This window comes from Scophthalmus maximus, chromosome 10 (genome assembly GCF_022379125.1).
Source record: "Scophthalmus maximus strain ysfricsl-2021 chromosome 10, ASM2237912v1, whole genome shotgun sequence".
In the NCBI taxonomy this organism is placed as follows: domain Eukaryota; kingdom Metazoa; phylum Chordata; class Actinopteri; order Pleuronectiformes; family Scophthalmidae; genus Scophthalmus; species Scophthalmus maximus.
The window spans coordinates 24,839,034-24,860,242 of record NC_061524.1 but is presented as its reverse complement, the minus strand read 5'-3'; the positions used below and the strand labels follow the sequence as shown (position 1 = coordinate 24,860,242).

At 39.6% G+C, this 21,209-nt stretch overlaps 1 protein-coding gene across 1 annotated transcript in view; it reads right to left on the bottom strand.

The window, feature by feature from the left end:
- Positions 1-21,209, bottom strand: part of arid5b (AT-rich interaction domain 5B) — a 70,178-nt gene that overhangs the window by 12,730 nt on the left and 36,239 nt on the right. Inside the window, exons 5-7 of the mRNA XM_035605622.2 lie at positions 6,085-6,248; positions 4,427-4,706; positions 463-515 (exon numbers count right to left, since the gene is read on the bottom strand). Of these exons, the coding sequence (XP_035461515.2) occupies positions 463-515; positions 4,427-4,706; positions 6,085-6,248 (497 nt within the window). The remainder of the gene's footprint in view (positions 1-462; positions 516-4,426; positions 4,707-6,084; positions 6,249-21,209) is intronic.

The following is a 21,209-nucleotide window of genomic DNA, read 5'->3' as shown; positions in this document are numbered from 1 at the left end:
AGCATTATACACAATATTTCTTACTCACACTGGTTCCGCTTGTGTGTGCAAGTACATGTACACACTTATGGGCATTTCACTTCTCCAACACGGGGGGAAAAAAATGAGCGATTTGACCAATTTCCTTCAGACCAGTGCAGAGCAGAGGAACATGTGTTTTCCAGTCTAAAGGGGGTGGGGGTCGGGGGGGTTGAAACAATGGCATCATTTTTGCTAAATGTGGCTCTGAGCAAGACTTTCTTCTTGGGAAAATAGTGACTGACCTCAAGGGGCAAAAAGAGGGCAGAGAAAGAACAGAGGGAAGAAAGGAGGTAGGTAGAAAGGCAGTGAGAGTGGGAGAAATAATAGGGAAAAAGGGCAGGAGACATGAGGAGGGAAAGAGAAAGAGGGGGAGACAGACAAAAGAAGGGTGGGACCTCGACAAATGAGTAGGAATATATTCCCACATATGTGAATACTTACCAACTCATATCCTCCAAGTTTCTGAGCAGCTTGGAACATGGTCCAAAGGTTGACTGTGGGAGACAGAAGATAAACAAGGCAGTCAGGAACTCTGGGAAAGGACCTGAGCTGAAACCCATGACGTCATATCCATTACACCAGAGAGAGGGAGATAAATACAGTGCTGCAAGAACTATAGATAGATAGAACTATAGATAGATAGATAGATAGATTAATAGATACATAGATAAATAGATTGATTGATAGATAGATTAATAGATAGATAGATACATAAATAAATAGATACATAAATAAATAGATTGATTGATAGATAGATTAATAGATAGATAGATAGATAGATAGATATATAGATAGATAGATAGATTTAAGATAGATCAAGCTTAAACCTGCACGTTTGAATGGAAACCATTAAAAGCATCAAAAGCCTGGCAATATGCTCAAGCCTCTGTTTGAACTAAGGCAAATTAATTTGCATTGATTTCATCATTTAAATACCCCACGACAGACCATGTCAAACTAAACTCAAAGTCTTAGTGTAACATCCTAAAAATAGCCATGGGAGCTTTCAGAAAGGCTTGAAATGGTGTCTAAGTGTCTTTGTGAGAAAACATTTCCCACAAACAAAGAAGCACAAGTTCATTGGAGGACTTTTTGTGCCGATGACATTTGTATTTGCTTTCTGTAACATCATTGTTTAACATTTTTATGTGGAGGCCTATAAATAAGAAAAGGAGGCCTCGCCTGGGGAGAAATCCATCAAAATTCAATCTGTGCGTACACAAAGCCTTGCATTTGTCAAAATGACATTTTCCTATCTCCGCATTTGACAGCATTGATTTTTTCCTTCCCTCCTCACTGCGACCGTTGTCAATGCATGGGTGGAATAACAAAGGGAGCTGGGTAGGTTTTTCTGTTTGAACTGAGCACTCTGGCGTATTGTGCTTGCTGACAGTAGAAACAGAAAACTGTTCTATTTAACTAGCTTGTTGTGCATCGACTGCAATTACCACAATGGTACACAGGGCTGGGAGGGAACAGAACAGATAAAGGAAATGAGAGAACATGGCTTTTCTTAGATGTCTTGTCATTAGCAATTTCTTTTCTTAATTCCCCTCTATTTGGCAAGGGCAATTATCACTGAGATAAAAATGACAAAACAGGAACACAATGCAGCCTCAATGACACACCGATGGCATGGCAATTAGACAACAAGGCTGAAAGACGGAGACAAATTGAAAAATGATGTTCACAATCACATGCTGATGTGTCTGGAATAGCCACACACACACACACACACACTCACACACACACACACACGGTTGCTAGTTAATCTTGTAGATCAAGGACATTCAGAATATATAATGTGACCACCAATATTTCAGTTTTCCTCCTCACTACACTCCATCTCTCATTTATTTCAATGCCTCCATTGCACCCATACAACTTCAATGGCTGCAGCTACTGTCTAATCAATATTAACCAAGTGATAAAAAAAATAGAAGATTCAGGTGCATTCAGCCCCTTTGAGTGGGTTGACTGAAATCATTTAGAGCAAAGACTGTTGAACGGAGGCATCTCGAGGCATTCAATACACTAGATATTAACAAATAAGAATAATGTATTAAAGCTGAAACAATTAATCGACCAAAACAAAAAGAATCAACAACCATTTTTATGGTTAATAAATTGTTTCAATCATTTTCTTAAGCAAGGCTGTGGCTGTGTCAATGGGCCAAACACTGAACCTTACGGCTGTGTTTGTGACATTTTTCTCATAATTTAGTGACAAATGATTCACTGAGAAAATATATGAGCACATTTATGAAAATCCTCATTAGTTGCAGCAAACGTGGAGTTAGGAGGCTGACTGATCTCAGACCAGCACCTCTGCTCTAAGATGTTTAATACATACAATCCCTGCAGTCAAATATAAATACAACATGAGAGTAAGACGGGCAAACAAGTGGGCACGGTGTTAAAAAAAAATTGACTTGGTTTAAAATATGTTATGAGCCATCCGAGGTAAAGGCAGATCAACTGTGTTTTAATACTTCAAAACTCTCTGCGGGGCTGTCAGTAGGCACAATTGCACTCTTTAAAATAAACAGGTTTGACTCCAGCACAACAAGATCAGGTGGAACATACATAAATAGTCCATGTATGGATTCAGATATTGTAGTCGACCAGCCAACAAAGCCCGAGGGAGTCTGTTAAATCATTTACCATCTGTTGCTTTGTTAAGCTCCGGAGAACTTTATAAAAAAGAATTACTCAAATGCAACTTAAATAACATAATTTCAATTTCCATTACGGGACAGGGAGTTCTTTGATCCGTTCATGCATTTGTAGCGCGTTTAAAGGAAGAATATGAAAACGGCACCTGATTGCATCTAAGGGTCTGTTGTATTAATTATGATGTGTTTTCCTTTTTTCCCTCCTCTTTACATGTGCTGACGTGTGCAAGCTGCCAAGGACGAAGTTTAAACAGCATGATTTCACCATTTAATGAGGGCCTTGCTTATGATGTGTCTGGTTTTTAGATTCAAAGCATGTACTGTATGTAAAACAGTTGGCGCGTGGACCTCGACTTTATTCTGAGTTCAAACTGAGAAATGCCTATCCAAAGCAAAGCATGTTAGGGATGTAATTCTCCCTTCATCTCTCTCTACAGCTTCCCCGCTCGCTCTATCTGCCTCAACCACAATGACCTATTTAAGCAACGAGTCGGCAGTGTAGATGACAGGATTGTCAAAATACTGCGGTGAGGTTAGCAGAGTCGAGGTGACCACAGCTTACCTTCATGTAACAGTTTAGAATAATGAGTTTTACTGTGCTATAAACTGTCACTGTTAAATTCAGTAGACGTCTCCCTCTCGTTAATTTGCTGGTGCCGTGGTGCAATTGTCTGACGGCAACGGCTTAATCTTTCTTGGCTTGTTTGACATTAATGCAAATGTGATTTCCCGTCTTGGATAAAGACTGAGAAAGGAGTCAATTTTGAGAAAAAAAACACCGTTTGAGAAGAGAGCTCGCTCTCTCATGTGTTTTGCCTCGAGATCAAACGCGAAACAAATGCACCTTTTCCAGAGAGCAGAGCGGGCCATTTAAGATGTTTACAGCCGTGTTTCTCCTTCCTGTCCCGTGTAGAGTGCAAGCTAAGCATTCGACCTATATTAGACATCTTTCATCTTGGGCAGACGTGTTTCCCATATATGTGATGTTCTTTTTTAGAGGACATTCTTGGCCTTAAGAGGAAAAAAAAAAAACCCTTTGACAAGTGCAAGATGATATTCCCCCCTTATATGAAAGGCAGCCAAAACGTGCTCTGACGGGAAGCACTCAGAGTCTTTTACTACCTGCAAGATCCGATTTTTTCTCAGCACACACAATTATTCCTCTGCTTCATAACTACTGCAGATTGAATGGGTTTTTTTCACAGTTCAACAGCAGCGTCATTTAGAGATTGTGGGCATTAGTCCTGCAGGAGTCGGCTACCATTCCCACGTCTTCCCCTAAACCTCTCGTATTCTGGAAAGCTTAGAAAGAATTTGCCCTTTGCTAAAATGCCGCTCCTGCTTTTGCAAACGATCATGACGGGGGGGGGTGGGGGGAGGGGCACTATAGAAAAGGTGTGTTTAAAGATGCTGACTAAAACCCACACAGTGTAGGACTCTGATATCTAAACTGTCATTTGAAACATACTTCTGTTTCTTATCTCGAAGCACAAGCCACTGTAGGTACAAACAAAGAGGCTTAACAAAGTTCCCGATAGTTTTTAAGCTCCTTTCAGACTAACCTTGAGAACCTTCCCCAAAGGTGTTACTGCCTGAATCTACAAATAAGCTAAGTAAAATAAATCCGCACAAACCTTACTGTTAGACTACTGAGTCTGAGCCAGAGTAGGCCTAGGAAATTGTTTAAACATTACTAGTAAGGGAATAAGAGCACAAGTCATCCTACTCACTCTGTTTGAAGCCGAGGAAGGGAATCCTCTCTATGGCCGTGTCTCTGTCTTTCATGTACTTGTAGAGTGCTACTAAGAAAGCCTGCTCCTCCGCCCGACTCTCCTCTGATATTTCCTCCTCTTTCTTCTCCCGCTTCTCGCTTCTCTCCTCCTTTTCCTTTTCCTTATCCTTCCCTCGCTCCTTCTCCTCAGCGGAGGATTTCTTGCTGAGGCCGTTGGCCTTGTGTTTGGCTGCAGGGGTACATTTTCCGTTGGGTACCGTTCTACAGTTGGGTTTGACCTGCAAACAGAGGGCGTAAAGAATTAGTGGATGTCATTTCAGCCCTTTGCTTAATAAAAGAGAGAGTTTTTCAAATTATGTCCGGCTATCTGGATGAAATGTTTCTGGGTTCAAGCACAAACAAATATCCTTCCAGGCCACAGAAGCAGTCTCTTATTGATTATCACTAGAGCAGCTCCTCTTGTCATCAAAGATTAAGAACAGATTAGTTTGACTGCAGCTTCAAGAGAGAATTGCTAATATTGATTTAACTGCTCCAAGGTCATAGGAACAACAACCAGGGAAGGGCTTTTAGTGTAGGTCATTTCCTTCCCTTTGAATATTACAACCGATGTCGGAAAAGAGTTTGATAAAAGAGAGCACTGAAAAATACAGAATCAATAATACAAAGTCTTTAAAATCATTCTGAAATCATAGACCTCTTTGATAAATTATACAACATAAGATAGATACATCATATTTGATTCTCCTATGTTCACAATACTGTCTGTTAGTTTGGAAAAATGCAGTGTAATGTTGTACATGACTAAATGTCTATTATTGTTGTGGGAGGAAGAGAAGAGACAGACACTGAGAGTGCTGTTGGAAAACTATGTTATTATGACTGAGCTATTAATGAATACATTAGTCAGATGAAAACAAATGATGTCGGTTCAGTGCTGCAAAAATGGGTCAATTAATCTGTCCAAAGAAAAATATAGGGAAAATATTTTGTCTAATTTTATAAAAATCTTGTAATTTGTGAGGATTTTCAGTTTTTTGTGACAAACCAGGCAAAATAATAATCCCTAAATTGTCTGACCTAGTGTACCACAACCATGTAATTTATCAGAAAAAAAATCCACCAACATCTTAAAATTGACAATAGAATAAAGATATAGAACAGAATCAAATGAGTTTCCCATAGTAAGAAATATTTTGTGTTGTTTCATTAAACAAATCCCTCTCCCATAGATTATGACCATTCCTGTATAGTTCAACTTTTAACATACACATGAAGCCTTCACAGTCAAATGTGCTGCATAATGTACAGAATGTAACGCTGCTCTGACACACCCCACTCATGCTGTGTTTCTTAAAGTGAATCAGAGATTAAAATACTTGTTGTGTTACTGAAGGCCTCGAAGCAGTTGGTTGGTTGGTTGGTTGGAGACGTTTCTGTTCACTGCACAGTACTCTTCACATAATGTACTTCGCTCGGGTATTGCAATGTGTACAATACATAAAGCTTTTTAAAAATATATTTTCTTGTTTGTATATTAAATAAAGCAATTTCTTTTATCGTCTTTATCTGTTTTATTGCCTCTCAGTCTCTTTCGGCTGTAACGTGAATTTGCCCCACAGGGATCTGTTGTTATTTTATATTGCCTTATCTTACCTTAGTAGTAGTTTTGCTCTCTGGGCTGCAGGGGTCCTGTGCTGCCAATGCGGGTGACCCCTGGGTTGACCATGATGACCCTTGACCCTGAGCCGGACCCTGGGAGTCCCTCTTTTGTGAAATGGACAGTTTCTTCTTCCGAGGTCGCCCCTTAAGGTTGGGAGCTGAGGGAAAGGACATTTTGACCATGAGAATCTTCACTGAGGTGGAAAAGTGTGTGCACGATGCAGCACTGTACATTATGCATTTTCACCACCTTGCTGCCAGCATATGGTTAAGTTGAAGGTTTTTCTCTTCATCTATTTAATTTGAAAGGAAGAATAAAAAGAGATATGAACATTTTTATGGGCAAGAATCTATTTGCCCTCTGGGATCTTTGAGCTGAAACGGACTGGGACGATGACAGGAACATTTACGACCAGGGAAAGGAATTTCACAGGCCTGCTAGCCTGTAGCTAATTATTTTTAAACTGGATTAGTTCAATGGGGTAGCAGGCTACCAAATTGCTCCAATATGCTAGTAAACAAGATCCCTTAAGTTCCCTCTCACCCTAAAAGGGAAACAACATTTGAATTCAGACAGATGTATTTTTAAGATTTCACATGAGGGCGTCGTAACAGTCAAGCAGTTAGTATAATACTGTAAATGACAGATGCTGGTTAACCCACAAACCCACTAAAGGGAATTCATTTCAAACAAACATTCCCTGCTAAGAGAAATATTTGATACAGATGCTTCAAAAAGTCAGAGCTTTTATGGGTTTTTACACCACAACAACATACATAATACAACAATGTTTTTCCGTCTTGCTTTTCCACAGCAGAACTGCCACAGTTGTCTTCAGTCATCAGTAAAATACAGAATTACATTATGCTTTCGCACCTCAGATGTACTGATTATACAAGTTCTATTTTTGGTTTCTCTCGGGTTAGCCTGCTCATGTCTTAAAGCTGAGCGCTGTTAATTAAAAACACATGAATCTGTCTGATAGGAGCTCTTTGTTTGAAAGGCTGGCAGATATAATTGCTCAGTTCACATTACACACACAATAAAGTATTTAAGCCCCTCCAAGTCCTTTGTACACCCACGTTTATGTCAACCGGCGACAGTAATGTAACTACTTGGCAAAGTGCCTCGCCTCCATGCAGCAACATAAACGCAGATAAGCTCAAAGGAGAGAGAGAGAGAGAGAGAGAGAGAAATTTAAAATAATCCAAGTTCAGTCACGTATTTCACAGCGTCAACGTTCTTTCCTTCCATCTGCAATGACAATTAAATCGCATCCAAGGTTGTTCTATTTTGGTTGGATCAAATTCCCATTAAAAAAAATCTTACAATAACAACGGAGCTGAATAAAACTAAGAGGCAGTCATCAAGTAGGGTAAAATGATCCCAACTCAGCAACCTATCCCTTCATGTTGTTGTTCTCACGACCGCTATGCCGTGGAGAAACAGGGCAGGGAAAATTCCAAGGGCATTTGTTGTGCATTTGTCATCTCTTTGGCACAGAAAAAAAAAACAAGTTTTCAACCCTATAATCTTTATTTAGAAAGCTCTGGGTGTGTTTCTGCCTTCAGTGTTTTCTCACTCTGCTTCTTTTTATTCCACCAATTACTCATTAATGCTGAGAAATTTTAATAAACCCCGTCATTTATTTACACTTGTAAATTTGAAGGGACACACTCACAAGCGCGAAATATTCAGTGAATGGATAATACCACATATCATAACATTTATAGCCTTTGCTCAGTTGCAATGTCTGGTCCATTTATACAACACAGACACGCACGCAAGCAGAATGTACTTAACTTCTTGAGAAAACGAATTGATGACTGCATGCCGGACATACAGTAGGCATCAAAAAGACACAAGCAATCATATAAAACACAAACAATATGTGAAAGACGACTAATTGGTTTGAGTGAGGTCACACTCTCAGTGCAGCTCTGTTTTTAATCCCATCACCAACCTCGTGACACCGTACACTGAGTTATATAACCTGCCTGACTGTTTACATTTTTCATCGGGTCAAATACTGCTGCATAAAGAAAATGCTGTGTGCTGCAGTTAAAGCGAAGCCCTGCTGTACGGTGAAACGGCTGCGAGCGGGTTTATATCCATTGCCTTATTGATGAAGGACAACCTGAATGTAGTTCACACGCCCAGGTAGATATTACTGTAAACTGGGGTCAAATAAAGCATTTGCGTATTTTTGTAAATGGGCACCGACAGGCACACAAGTGCAGACAATTTTCCTCTGCGCTACAGAAGTTGTGCAGACCTTCTGATCTGCTCTCCTTCTGGCAGAGTTGCATAAGGGAGGAGTGTGCAGCTTCAGAATAAGACAAAGGAAATCAAACACAGACTGACTGTGAAGATTGATTTTCTAGAATGGAAAAATAGACATTTATAGTCTGTAAAAAAAACAACGCTAACATCACAAGATAGGGATTTTATAGCACCCTGGGATATGTTATATTTTTATCTCTCTGTGGGCATTAAGTGTTTTTTCGTCAGTGTACTGGAAAAGAAACAAATCATTTAAAGGGGCAGTGAGCGAAGTTGGAGAAAGCTTCTCTTTGGTAACGTTGATGATTTCACTGCACTGGTCAGGGCTTGAACCCGCAGCCTGGGGTATGGGAGACGGACACGTCAACCACTAGGCCAAAAGCCCTGAGTGTCACAAACTGTGTTTACGAACTGCACACGCAGTGTTCTTCTGTCGGTTTTTTTACTTTTCGTTCACAGAGCCAGGGCTTAGCCGAAAACCCTGAATTTTTTTTCTCACACAGCTAGTGGAGCATGAGGAAATATTGGCTGATTAAATAAAAAAAAGTGTATTGGATTAAAATCGCTTACTGCCCCTTTAAGTAAACATGATACTTCCCTCAACAAGCCAAAATGGGCATACACACACACACACACACACACACACACACACACACAGGTAAGAGGTATTCCGTGGGGTGTGAATCCTTCATGTCTTGTCACAGAGCGTAACCCAGAGCCATGGAAGTTACGATGACTCTAGCAGTGGGATACGCAGCCTGACAACTCCATCCCCAGATGCAGCCAAAGGCTCTCAGCTATTAACAAGTTTACAACATGGCTATGTTTAATAACACCCCTCCTTCAGATCCAATTAAATACAGCCCTGATGCCTCAGTTTCACTGCTATTCAGTCGATGTCAATGATAATGAAAAACTCATTAGAGACGGCCTAGGAAGGGTTCTGACAGTTCTGTGCATCGCCAGAGTAGAGCCACAGGGAACCACAACAGAACGGACGGATTGATTGAGAGGCTGCTGGGAATGGAGAGACATATCAAACTGACTGGAGAATTCAACTAATGGATGCCTCTGTTGATAACGCGCATGACGTCGAGTGTAACACAAAAAAAGCTAAGTATCTACATGTGTTCACATAATGATTGTCTCTCTAAGCGGAGGGCGGTTTTCAGAAATCCTCTTTAAAGCAGAAAGACAAATGGTCACTTTGCTTAGGCAAATATTTTGGGATAAAACATTAGTAGCAAACCCATCCTTTCCTTTTTACTGTCACGTCTACATATGTGTGTATCATTTACCTATTTTTCGCCAAACAGCAAACTACTGATATGGGGTCAAGGGATGGCAAAACCACTGAAATGTCTACTGGATAGACTGCCAGAAAAAAAACAACCCATTGCACAGACATTTCTATTAACTTTTCCTGAAGCACCACCATGAAGTGCACATTTATTGTTGTGAGTGAGACGTCTCAACAACTATTGGATGGTTATGAACTTCGGTAGCCGAAACACATTCCTTTTTCTGTCGGGATGAATTGCACTTTGATGATGTCCCCTGCCATTTCTTGCACCATTATCAGGTCAAAATGTTCATTTGCCAAATAATTTGTTTTTTGACCCAACACTTTCAGAAGTGAGGTGAACCGACCAATATCAGCTCAGCTGTGTTTAGTGCTACTTAGAAAAGTTTCGCATGCTAACATGGCTATAGATTCATAGTCTTGTTCTACTGCATAGTGAGTGGACTGCTGCTTTGCAATCATTTGAGAATGTGTAATGAGGCTGAAATGATTTTTGACAATTCATTTCATGAGCATTTACAAATGTGAAGCTGACATAAATCCTGAGTGAAAACAATGTACGAGTTTTGATTTGTTCACGTCACAACTCTGGTCCAACATCAGCTGATCTCAATAACGAACATTTTATCAGTTACGTACGAATCAAATGTTAATCTCCTAAATATGCAAAAGGCATTCTGACACATCCATTGTGAAATCTCAGAGTTCTCATCCCCCAGACAAAACTGTGGCTGATTAATGTATTATCTGAATTTTCACAAAAAAACCACAACTCCCACTCATGTCTTTACTCAAACTCTTAATTCTATAGTTCAACTTCAACTTCCTTACACCGTAATAGGGTCCAAGTTCAAACATGTAGGTGAAAGACGAGGAGGCGGAGGATGAGTGAGGCATGACTAGAACAAGCAGTGGTGGGTGAACAACATGTTTTGGCATATTTTGTGTCTCACTTGGTTGCAAATTCACAAAAGGCCGGACACCCACTCAGCAATTATCAGCATAGCTCACAGTCAAAGGTACAGTAACATTCATGTTGCAATAGAAGGCAGTCTCTGTGCAGTACAGTACGTACTCCGAAGCAAAACAGCATGCAACACAATACAGCACAATTTATAATAGTAATAATAATAACTTACATTTTAGATAAACAAATCCTTTCAAAATTAGAAAAAAGAAACTAATAATGAGCTTGATTAAAATCTTATAAGCAAGAGTGACGTGCCACAAAATGACTCAAACCAGATGTTTAGTGCAAAAACGCAGAACATTCAAGTCGGTTAAGAAGCGCAGAGACTTTTTATTCAAACGCAATGTCAACATGCGGCGAGTGCAGACCACAATGACTGCAGCTTCAGGACAGATAATAGGGAGGCTGTGGCTCTGGAGGTAGAGAGGGTCATCCAAAAGCCAGAAGGTCGATGGTTCGATGTCCGGCTCCCTCTGTCCACATGCCTTGTGCAAGACACTTAACCCAACATTGCCCCAGACGGCAGTATATGAATGATGTGTGATGAAAAAGCGCTGTATACAGCAGCGCCGCATTAATGTATGTGTGAAGAGAAGCGCTACATTAATACAGTCCATTGACCTCAGGTGAGGAGAAATCCTCCCCTGGGTTCAATCTGTGTGTGAAACTACATACCTGTGAATACGCCCACACACAGACAAAGAAGGTCATTCAAGTCTACCTTACAGGGTTACACTGGTGAGTTGGAAATTTACAGCCGCTCATAAAACATAAAGCACCATGACAGACAGTAGTCAAAGTCCCACACAGCAGATGCATATTTTTTTGAATGTAAATTTTGGAACCCAAATACTGAATGAAATGGAATTGAAGACATTTTGATTCATTCGATTCAAAATATGACTCATACAGAACGGAAATCGCACCCGTCAGATTTGAAAAACAAAAAAGAGAGGTAAATACACAGACACAGCGGAGCATTAAATGTGTGATCTGTGAAGTGAGATTACGTTTGGGTGAAACATTTGGACTCCACTTGGAGTACCGCGTTTTATCTGCCACATTCATACGCTATAGGCAATTTTAGGGTTAGGTGTCTTGCCCAAGGACACATCGGCAGAGCGTACTGGGGGAAGCTGGGATCGAGCCGCTGACCACACGTTTCTTAGTGAAGCTCATGTTTAAGTAAACTCTGTTTTACGGAGCACACGTTACAAGATGCTCTGATCAAAAGGTTTTCTGCCACAAACTATCAGCGGCCGACCCACCTCATGAAAACACGATGCCTGAGGGAAAATGTAATACTTCAGCACATATATATTCACGGCGCACATCCTCTGTACTTAAACAATCATTTTGTAAGGATTTCAAATGAGGGACATTTGCTTTCAAACTGATAAAAGTAAATTTACATGAGGGCACGTAGCGCTGTCTCTTCATGGCCTCATCTCTCTTACCAGTGTCCTCTGTCTGTAAAGGAGTTCATAGTTCTGGTTTGTAGCAGGGGAATTCTGGGCTAGCTCCCAACCACTGCTCTGTTTGTGGTCTCTATCTATAAAGCAAGCAGTGGAGCCTCCAAAGATTGTATTAGTTTTATTTCATGTACAAAGACTTCTTTATTTATAATATCTAGGTTAATATACATGTATGGAAATTAAAAGCATAATGTTTTTTAGTTTGGTTGAAACGCCACTCACATCATTCATACATTCACTGTGTCGCCCCAACATCTTAAATCAAGGGTTTTACGCATGTAAAATAGTGAATATGAGGCACTCCCTCCTCGCCATCATGTTGTTGCTGACGGTGGCCACTGCTGCATTTCACGTATACTGATATTAGGAATTTTTGATGTGATCATAATTCTTAGTTTGTCACATCCTCGACAGCAGACTCATTCCTCTGTTCATATGCCTGAGGCATATTTCTGCACAGAGTCATTTAAGACACATTGACCGCACAAATTCTTTGAATGAACAATGATACTTCAAGCATCTCTATCACTGCAATCATCAAAAAATTGCACAATGTTCCCATAGGGTGAGGCGGAGTGAGTAAGTGAGCAGAGTACATTGTTTTGATTAATCATCAAGAACTCCGTAGGTTGATAGATATGGTACAAGTGTTAATTAATTTCTCATAATTATACAGAGAGAGATCGTCCTTGATAAACTGCAAAACATTGTAGAGATTATTAGACCAATCTCAGGGGGATTTAACATCAATAACACAGACATATTTTCATCCCTGGTGTCACTTTTCTTGCCTGCACCCATGAATGTAACTGCAACACATACCTCTGTTGCTGCGGGCTATTTTGAATTTAATGAGGAAAGCATTTCGCACCAACTTATGACAATAGATACTAGTTATTACAAAAACATATTCAAGTTTTGCCCAGTGTTCAACAACAACAGCAACAACAGCAACAAACCTGCTTTCCAATACAAACAATATAAAGAGGTGAGAATCTGAAAGGGAGAGAGACCAGTGAACAGTTGGAGAGAGGAACTCTTGTCCTGGCTACTGACACACTGGAAATCACTGTAATACAAGGCTATTAGAGCATGAGCCAGAGTAAAAGGCAGGGATTAGTCCAGCTTGTTACCAACAACAGTCCCCTGAGGTGCAGCCGACTCATCCATAGGCCCTCAACAGCTTCTTGTAAACAAGCCTTTCTTCCAAACCACACGACACCTTGATTTACTGTGCTTCAACCTCTTTTAAAGAGCAAGTCAACAATGACATTATTATGCGTGTGCTGTAAGCAAACAGCACTTTGCTTTTTAAACATCCAGCAGACATGGGACTGTAGCATCAAGCAATAATCCTTTTCACACTTCAATACACATCATTGATTTGAATCAAAAATAATACTGAATAGCACAGCAAGTTTTCATTGCACTTACTTTCTGCTCAAGAACGTATCGACATGGCTGTCTGTGCATTACACTGAGTTGTTTTCTGGGAGGACATATTTTTTCCGACCGCTCTCAATGCTATGAGCACCACAAACTCATTTCAGCTGACCTCCGTCATTATGGGGTGACAGAAGCTGAACAAATGACGCCACATATCTGCATGCTTAGATTCGATTAGACGTAATTGAATTGAATATTTTTGTATTATGGCTGGACCTATCCTTTAACCAGACTTCTGTCTCTCTATCTAATAGACACTTATACCTTCAGTATGAATGCATAAATATAGTAACACTGTAAAAACAGGAATCTTTGTGAGAGTTTCTAATTTGGTGAGATTCTCACCACATCTCCTCTCCTCGTTGCGACAGCTCATTCACACCCCATTCACTCCATTTGCCAAACCCATCATTTCTTATACAAATACTGCATACTATCATCAACAGTCTGTTTTCATTTCCCTCAAAGACGATTCCCCTTGGCTGGCTGACTGACAGCGGTGTGTGCATGCATCATTATCTCCTTCACAGAGACTGTCTGTTGCCGTGGCCTGTGGCAGACCTCAATCACGCAGTATTAGAAATGACTTCAGTTTCCTCTGCCGTGCTTTTGCCGGCCGCAGGTGTGCCACACATTATATGAACCAATGGGGATGTAGGTGAACTAGTTGTCCTGCCCATCTGGATTATACCGACATGTAAAATCAAGTACTTGGCCCTAACAAGTTCATTTGATTTAGCTCGCAGAGGCCAAAGTGTAATGAGTGAGACAGTGTTGCTGATAATGTTCCTGTTCCTGGAAGCAGTTATTGATGCTAATAAACTGGACAAATGCACATTCTGAGAAGCAACTCAAGCTGCCTGTTTTCATAATCAAGAAATACAGGAGTCATCATCTCTTTTATAGTTAAGTTGTGCTTGCAAGTCTAATTCGGTAAAACCTTATAGGACACTAAATCACTTCAAGCCTTGTTGAGGTTTAAAGTGCTGGTTTGAAGTCTGAGGTTCTGGCATACTGTCAGGAATGAGGTCCAGGATAGAGGGTTTGTGCTAATGCCTTGGTAGATGGTGCACAGTAGATAAATCATCTTCATAGATTTATGTCCTGGCGTCTGTGAATATAAACAAGATTGCTTCCAAATGCATCTAAATATGAGCTATTTGCGTGCAAACACATAATAATAAAATGCATAATAAAATGCTTTGTGCGTGGATATGGAATAAAGACAGCCCACCACCATGGCTATTATCAGTGTTTATATTCGAATATGCGACTTTACTGTAAAAAAAAAAGAAAAGAAAAATGCTGCTTCTTTGTGATAATCCTGACAACTGGTAAAATTTAAACCCAGCAGATAAGGGATAAATATTTCAATTCAAAGTGAAATCAATTCTCCGTCCTCCACTTCGTTTCGACTTTCTCCCACTCCCCGGCTTCTCCTGTCTATTTCTCTTTCCTTTCTGTAATAACAATTTGAGCAGCAGTAAATGTAATTACAAAGGGGGTGGGGGAGGGAGGTGTGTGTGTGTGTGTGTGTGTGTGTGTGTGTGTGTGCATGGGGGAATGATTGCTATCCATGCACAACAAAAACGCAACATTAAAAAGCTATTATCAGAAAAGGGAACATTTTGTCAGATATATGGCGGAGGCCAGCGTTTGCCATATGTTTACTTAGACAGGGACAACAAGTCAGGTAGTAATTATCAATCATCATCAGGAGAACCCTTTCAAAACGCTTGGCTGGGCACGCTCTGACTAGTGTTGCTATGGAGACAAGCCCACATCCCTGCAAGTCTGTTTACCAGGACATTAAATATACTCTTCCATATTTTTATCTTGCACCCATTAAATCATCGCTCTAGTAGTTTCTTTAAGCCATTAGTCAAAATGAATTGTGTATGTGGGTATATATATATCTCTGTGTGTGTGTGTGTGTGTGTGTGTTTGTGTGTGTGTGTGTGTGTGTGTGTACAAATATTTATCTTGTACATATATCTTTGATGACCATTTTGAATAAAGACTTTACGGAGTGAGGACATTTTGGGAAAGTGACGACATTATGGCCGGTCCTCAATTTCTGACACGCCTTTAAAGGGCTGTTGTGGGGTGTGTGTGTGTGTGTGTGTGTGTGTGTGTGTGTGTGTGTGTATGTGTGTCTGTGTGTGTTAAAGTCCTAATGCCAAGCCATACTAGGGAAATAGATTTTCCAGGGATAGGACAGAGGATAGTTTTGGTTGAGATTATGGTTTGGGTTTAACACTGATTTCTTTGCCTTCAAGATCAGGCACGTTTACATATGTACTGTAAATGGAATATTATCACCACAGCAATATTAAGATAAGTGTGTTTCTGATGTTTGTGTGTGTGTGTGTGTGTGTGTGTGTGTGTGTGTGTGTGTGTGCACGCATACAAGATGTACTTTACTTGCCAGTAATGAGCTCATTTCTGTGACCATACTGTTGCTGTACACAGACTCTCCATTCAGACTGTCATTGTTAATATTCCTCAGCTGAGGAAAGAGGACATTCTCCCAAACCTTCATGACTTTGTCAGTTTCAATTTCACACATGCCCTTTTCCTTTTTGCATAGCCTTCTACAGTTTCCCTTTCAGATCCACAAGATGCCTTTAAATTCAAGTTTCACTTTCTATCATACACTACAGGCTTCAAACTACTAGCATTTCCAGACAATGTACAGTAAGTTTTCATTTTCCCTTGGTCACGCAGGGGATATTTCCTGAACCTCTACAAATGTTTCTAACGACAATGGCTCTTTCAGATGACAATCAATTTCCATGTGACCCCAATCCATTACCCTTCCAGGAATCAGGATTATTTTCACTTGAAACAACCTCTGAAAATTAAATACACAAGCAAGTAAACATGAAAGCAATTTAGGGAGAAACTGATGTGAGTGCAGTTTGAATTTTTCCCTGCTTTATAATGGCAGTCATTTGGAAAGAAAAAGGGTAGTGTTCTTAATTCATTATTTGTGCGCCGTGTGCATGCTCCCCCTGGGGAGAAGCAACATTACTCTTTCATCAGATGAAATGAAGCGAAGCCATGCCGTTCCAGGAAGAGCCAATTAAACTGTTCAAAGAAGTTTATTATTGCGACGGATTATGAAATCATTCTCATCGAATTCATTGGGGTGTGTGTTTCTACAGGGGTGTGAATGTGTGCACTTTACCACTGCGCACACTCATAAAGGCAGTCGACTCAGGCTTTCCATTTGCAAAGTAAATAGGAAATTATTGTATGCAGTCACAGTGTAATATGTTTTACAAGAGAAATTTCACAAACTTAATTTGTAGTTAAAATAAGATGTAATTATAGGGAGAAAATAATTCCCTCAAATTAGTTTTCTTCTGTCATTCCTTCCTTGTCATGCTTTGTTCTCTCCTCCTCATGTGATTGCCTCATGATGGTAGCGTCGCCTGTTAAGTACTTATTAACACACATCACATTCGAGACATGGCTGGGTTTAATCTTAACCCAGGTCCACTGACTGACACACACACTGAGGAATGCAATGACCCCTGACCCTGGAGAGCTTAATCATTTCTCCCACTATTTAGCTCAAGACACACATACACTGTGTAATTGTAAAATATAAAAAACTATTTGGTGTTGGCCAGGGTCCAACAAGACACAACATTTGTTATTTTCCCTCTGTATTTAATCTGTAAGAACTTGCAGCTATAGTCAAAATTAAAACAAATACACTACAATGCAATACACATAATAGGCTGTAAATATCGGACAAGTGCACAAGTCACTTCAGTTTTCTGCCTGTAGCCAAGTGCTGACAAGTGGCTTTTCATGGCTATTGTTCCGGGAGAGGAAATTAAAAAATAAATCCCATTTTCCAAAGAAATGTTAAGAGCACACAGAGGGACTGTCCCAATTACAAACACACACTGTTGGTCCTAAAGTGCCAAATGTTAAACAGAGTCAAAGTTATATAAAATGGAGGATTTGCTTAAAAAACGGTATAACCTTCAAACACTTCCACATCATTGATACTGACAGACTGCAGCAACAACTCAGCAGGACCGGGGCTTTAAGAAATACTGGATTTCAATTTGGCTTTTGGAGAGGGAGAGAAAGAGAGATGGAGAGAGAGAGAGGGAGAGAGGGAATGGGGGGAGGGAGGGAGGAAGAGATGAAAGGGAGCAGTGGATAAGCTTCAAGGCTTATCCTATTCATTACTGGAGGAGGGAAAAAAATCACAGCATCGTCCTATAAATAAATGAATGCCAGGATAAACACGAGGCCCATACATCAATAAAACATATGTATTCTAATAGATCATGCTCTAGTTACACTTGATGGGATTGAGTCAGCCAATGAGCCCAATCATAGGGACTTTATCATTTTGAAAAGCTACACAGCATTAAGCCATGCTGATTATAAATAATCATCATTCCCATAACAAAATAGGCCAATGGATACTTTTATCTTTCTGTTCATATTTTTCCTTGTTTATATAGTAATTTATTGTGTTCTAGGAGTCATTCCAAAAATCTAAAAAAAAAAATTTCAATAAACACAACAAGCTCTCTCATGTTCTTTGTTTTTATGTGTAAATAGGTGCATGAAATATCTAAAGCAGTTGCCAGCAGTGACACTGTTTACGTAAGGCTTTCTCTTTTCCATGAAATGTCACCGTCATTTTTGGGGAAAAAATGGAAACATCAATCAAAGTCATCACGTACGGCGTAATCCTCACTTTGTAACCGTCGTATATCAGTGGTGTAACAATGACTTTTTGACGTCACTTAAGCTACAAAAGCCCTTTTCAGAAACAGCAGCCAGCAACAAGCCTCAACCTGCAGACATGAGAGAGATGTCTGACATTTAAACGCAGCTACAAGGCTGCATTCATGCATCGTTTGTGCACCCGCCTCACTGGCAGAAACAGACTTTGTAAACAGAATCTACAATTACACTGATGATGAGTCAGACGTGTTCACTTCGGGTTGCAACATGCAGTTCTCTCATTTTTACTAGGGACATTCGGGAGTTGTACAACTAACATTTGGGATTCTGTAAAAAATATGACTCACTTACAGCTACAAACTTCATCAGGTAAATATAATATTGCTTGATTTAGGCCATGTTTACCAACAGTGCTTCACATCAAAGGGTATTAATGGAATAAACGACCTTATGAATTAAATCATTTCGGTCTGTTCAGCGCTGACTCTATAGTTTATCAAAAATTTAAACCACAACTGTTTTTAGAAAAAACCCTCATCTGTCTGTCTTTTTGATCTTCAAGCCTGATAATGACTTATTGTAACTATCATACCAAAGTATTTAATAATAATCACCTTAGGTGGACAACTTTAACGATGCAGAACATATAAAAGTTTATTTTACATATGATATTTATATGCTTCATATCTGTCGTTTACACCTCAACGCCTTTATTATTTTTGTCAATTCTAATATTCTACGCAAGCAGGAACCAGTCTTTGGTGGTGTGTTCAAGGACACAAGGGTTCAATGTCCGAAAGTGTGCAGATAAAAAAGACAGGCATTTATGAGGTACATGTGTTAACAGAAAACCACAACCACATATCAGACAGGACAATAATTACTTACCTAATAAATACTTACTAATAGTTACTTTCATATTAGGTAGTTGTTTGTATGAGAATCTGCAACTACAGTATCTAACTATCTAACTAACTAACTAACTAACTAAAACTGTCACAGTGTCACTGTTACAGTGTTGGATCACCAACAGTGTAAGAAGCGTTTCATACTGCAGTGACAAAGATAAATAATTAAATAAATACTGACTGCCTGATGGTAGCTTATCTTTATAATATTGAATGTAAAAACTACGGTTTATGTTTGGTTATCAGAAAAAAAACTAAAAGTAAAACAGACGTTTCTCCCTGCAATTTACACGATTATATCAATCTAGAAAATGTTATGACATAACACATGACACAAATTAATTGTAATAAAATAAAAAATTGAAATACTGCATAACTAACTTTTAGATTTAATTAATACACGTTTCCTACTTAATGTTTACTTAATGGGAGATTAAGTATTTATGTAGATCTTCACTAAAATGAGCATCCTCGGTTGTCGAAACTGTTGTAAATCTTATTACATTAAATATTGGATTAATGTTCAACTTTGAACTTTTTAAGAACGTTGAATTCATAAAATATATTTTAAAAATATATATATAATGTATATATAACACAGGATCATGTGGAGGGGTTTGCAACATGTTTTTTAAGCTCAGAGGAATGATTGTCTTCTTACTCTCAGGATTCAGGCACATCCTGCGGTGGGTCAAGAGGGCCTGTATACCTGTGTAGCCTGGGAGGTGAGACCCAGGGCAAAGATTGTTGGAATATTACTTACTACCTCTCTTGGGCCAATTGCTATGACCACGTGATAGTAATTGAAGGCGACAAAGTTTAGTGCATCAACTTTTTTTTTATTATGTCCTCTCTAATCTAATAGATTTCAAGATTTGGACTGTCAGAGGACACCTTACAGAGATTTCAGTCTAAATGATTAATTGTATATGATTTTTAGTAAACAAGATATATAAATTCCCTGTTATGATCCTTTAACTGAAGTTGAACTGAGGTATACACTGGGTGTTATTTCTTTTTTCTACTTGTCAGTTATCCTCAGCGAAACCTTTGCCCTGTGAATAACAGCTCCAGACCTCTGAATACTCTCTCCTCTGACAGATGCTTATATATCTCTCGGCGCTGTTTGCCAGCAATTGATAAGCAGCAATGCAAAGCAATATGCGTACAGTTGCTGTGTTGCTGAATACATAACAGTAATCTGGAAGTCCTGCTAATGCTGCTGATGCCAGTGGAAGAGAGTGCTTTCAGTTAAAATGGCACCGTGGTTTTCGTTCTGCCTGTGTATCCCAGGCGGGGCAATAAATAAAACACATCCTGCTCAGTGTGCTCGTCATACCGCATGTCATGTTGAGTTATAAGGTGGAAAAAAAACTTGTAGTGTCAAAATATGTATCTTTAATCTGTTGTAAAAGCATTATTTTACACATATGTAAGGACATGAAAGTGTAGGTTACTGTGAGAGGCTTTTCACCAGATGTTCGGGACATTGTTTTATAGAGTCCATGTGCTGATTATGAAATCTGACTATACAGCTACAGCAAGTGCTCTTTTCTCCTCTAAAGTCCTGCTCCATGGCCTCTGTATACCACGACATATGGACAATTAAAAATTCATGGGCTAGTGGTTAACAAATCTGCAGAGGAGATGGAAAAACATGAGCTTAGCAAGCAATTTGCCTTTTACATTAACAGACTGGGCTATCATGGGATGATATTGGCGAATGCATATTTCGTCTAATCTGATTTCATGTTTTAAGAGCGAGCGAGAAAGTGGTTCAAGTTGTGGAAACAATGACATCATGCTGTATGCTCGTTTGGTGACCCAGCCCAATCAAGCAAGCGGGACAGAATGTTTTTAGAGATATTATCTCAAAGTCCAGGGGTACGATTTTAGCATGCTGCTTTTTAGATTTTTCTGTCCTTTATTTCTTCTTCTCTAGTGTGGCATATTTTTGCAGAGTGAGTGACCAAATGAGGCATTTTTTTAATTGGTCAAACACACATGCAGC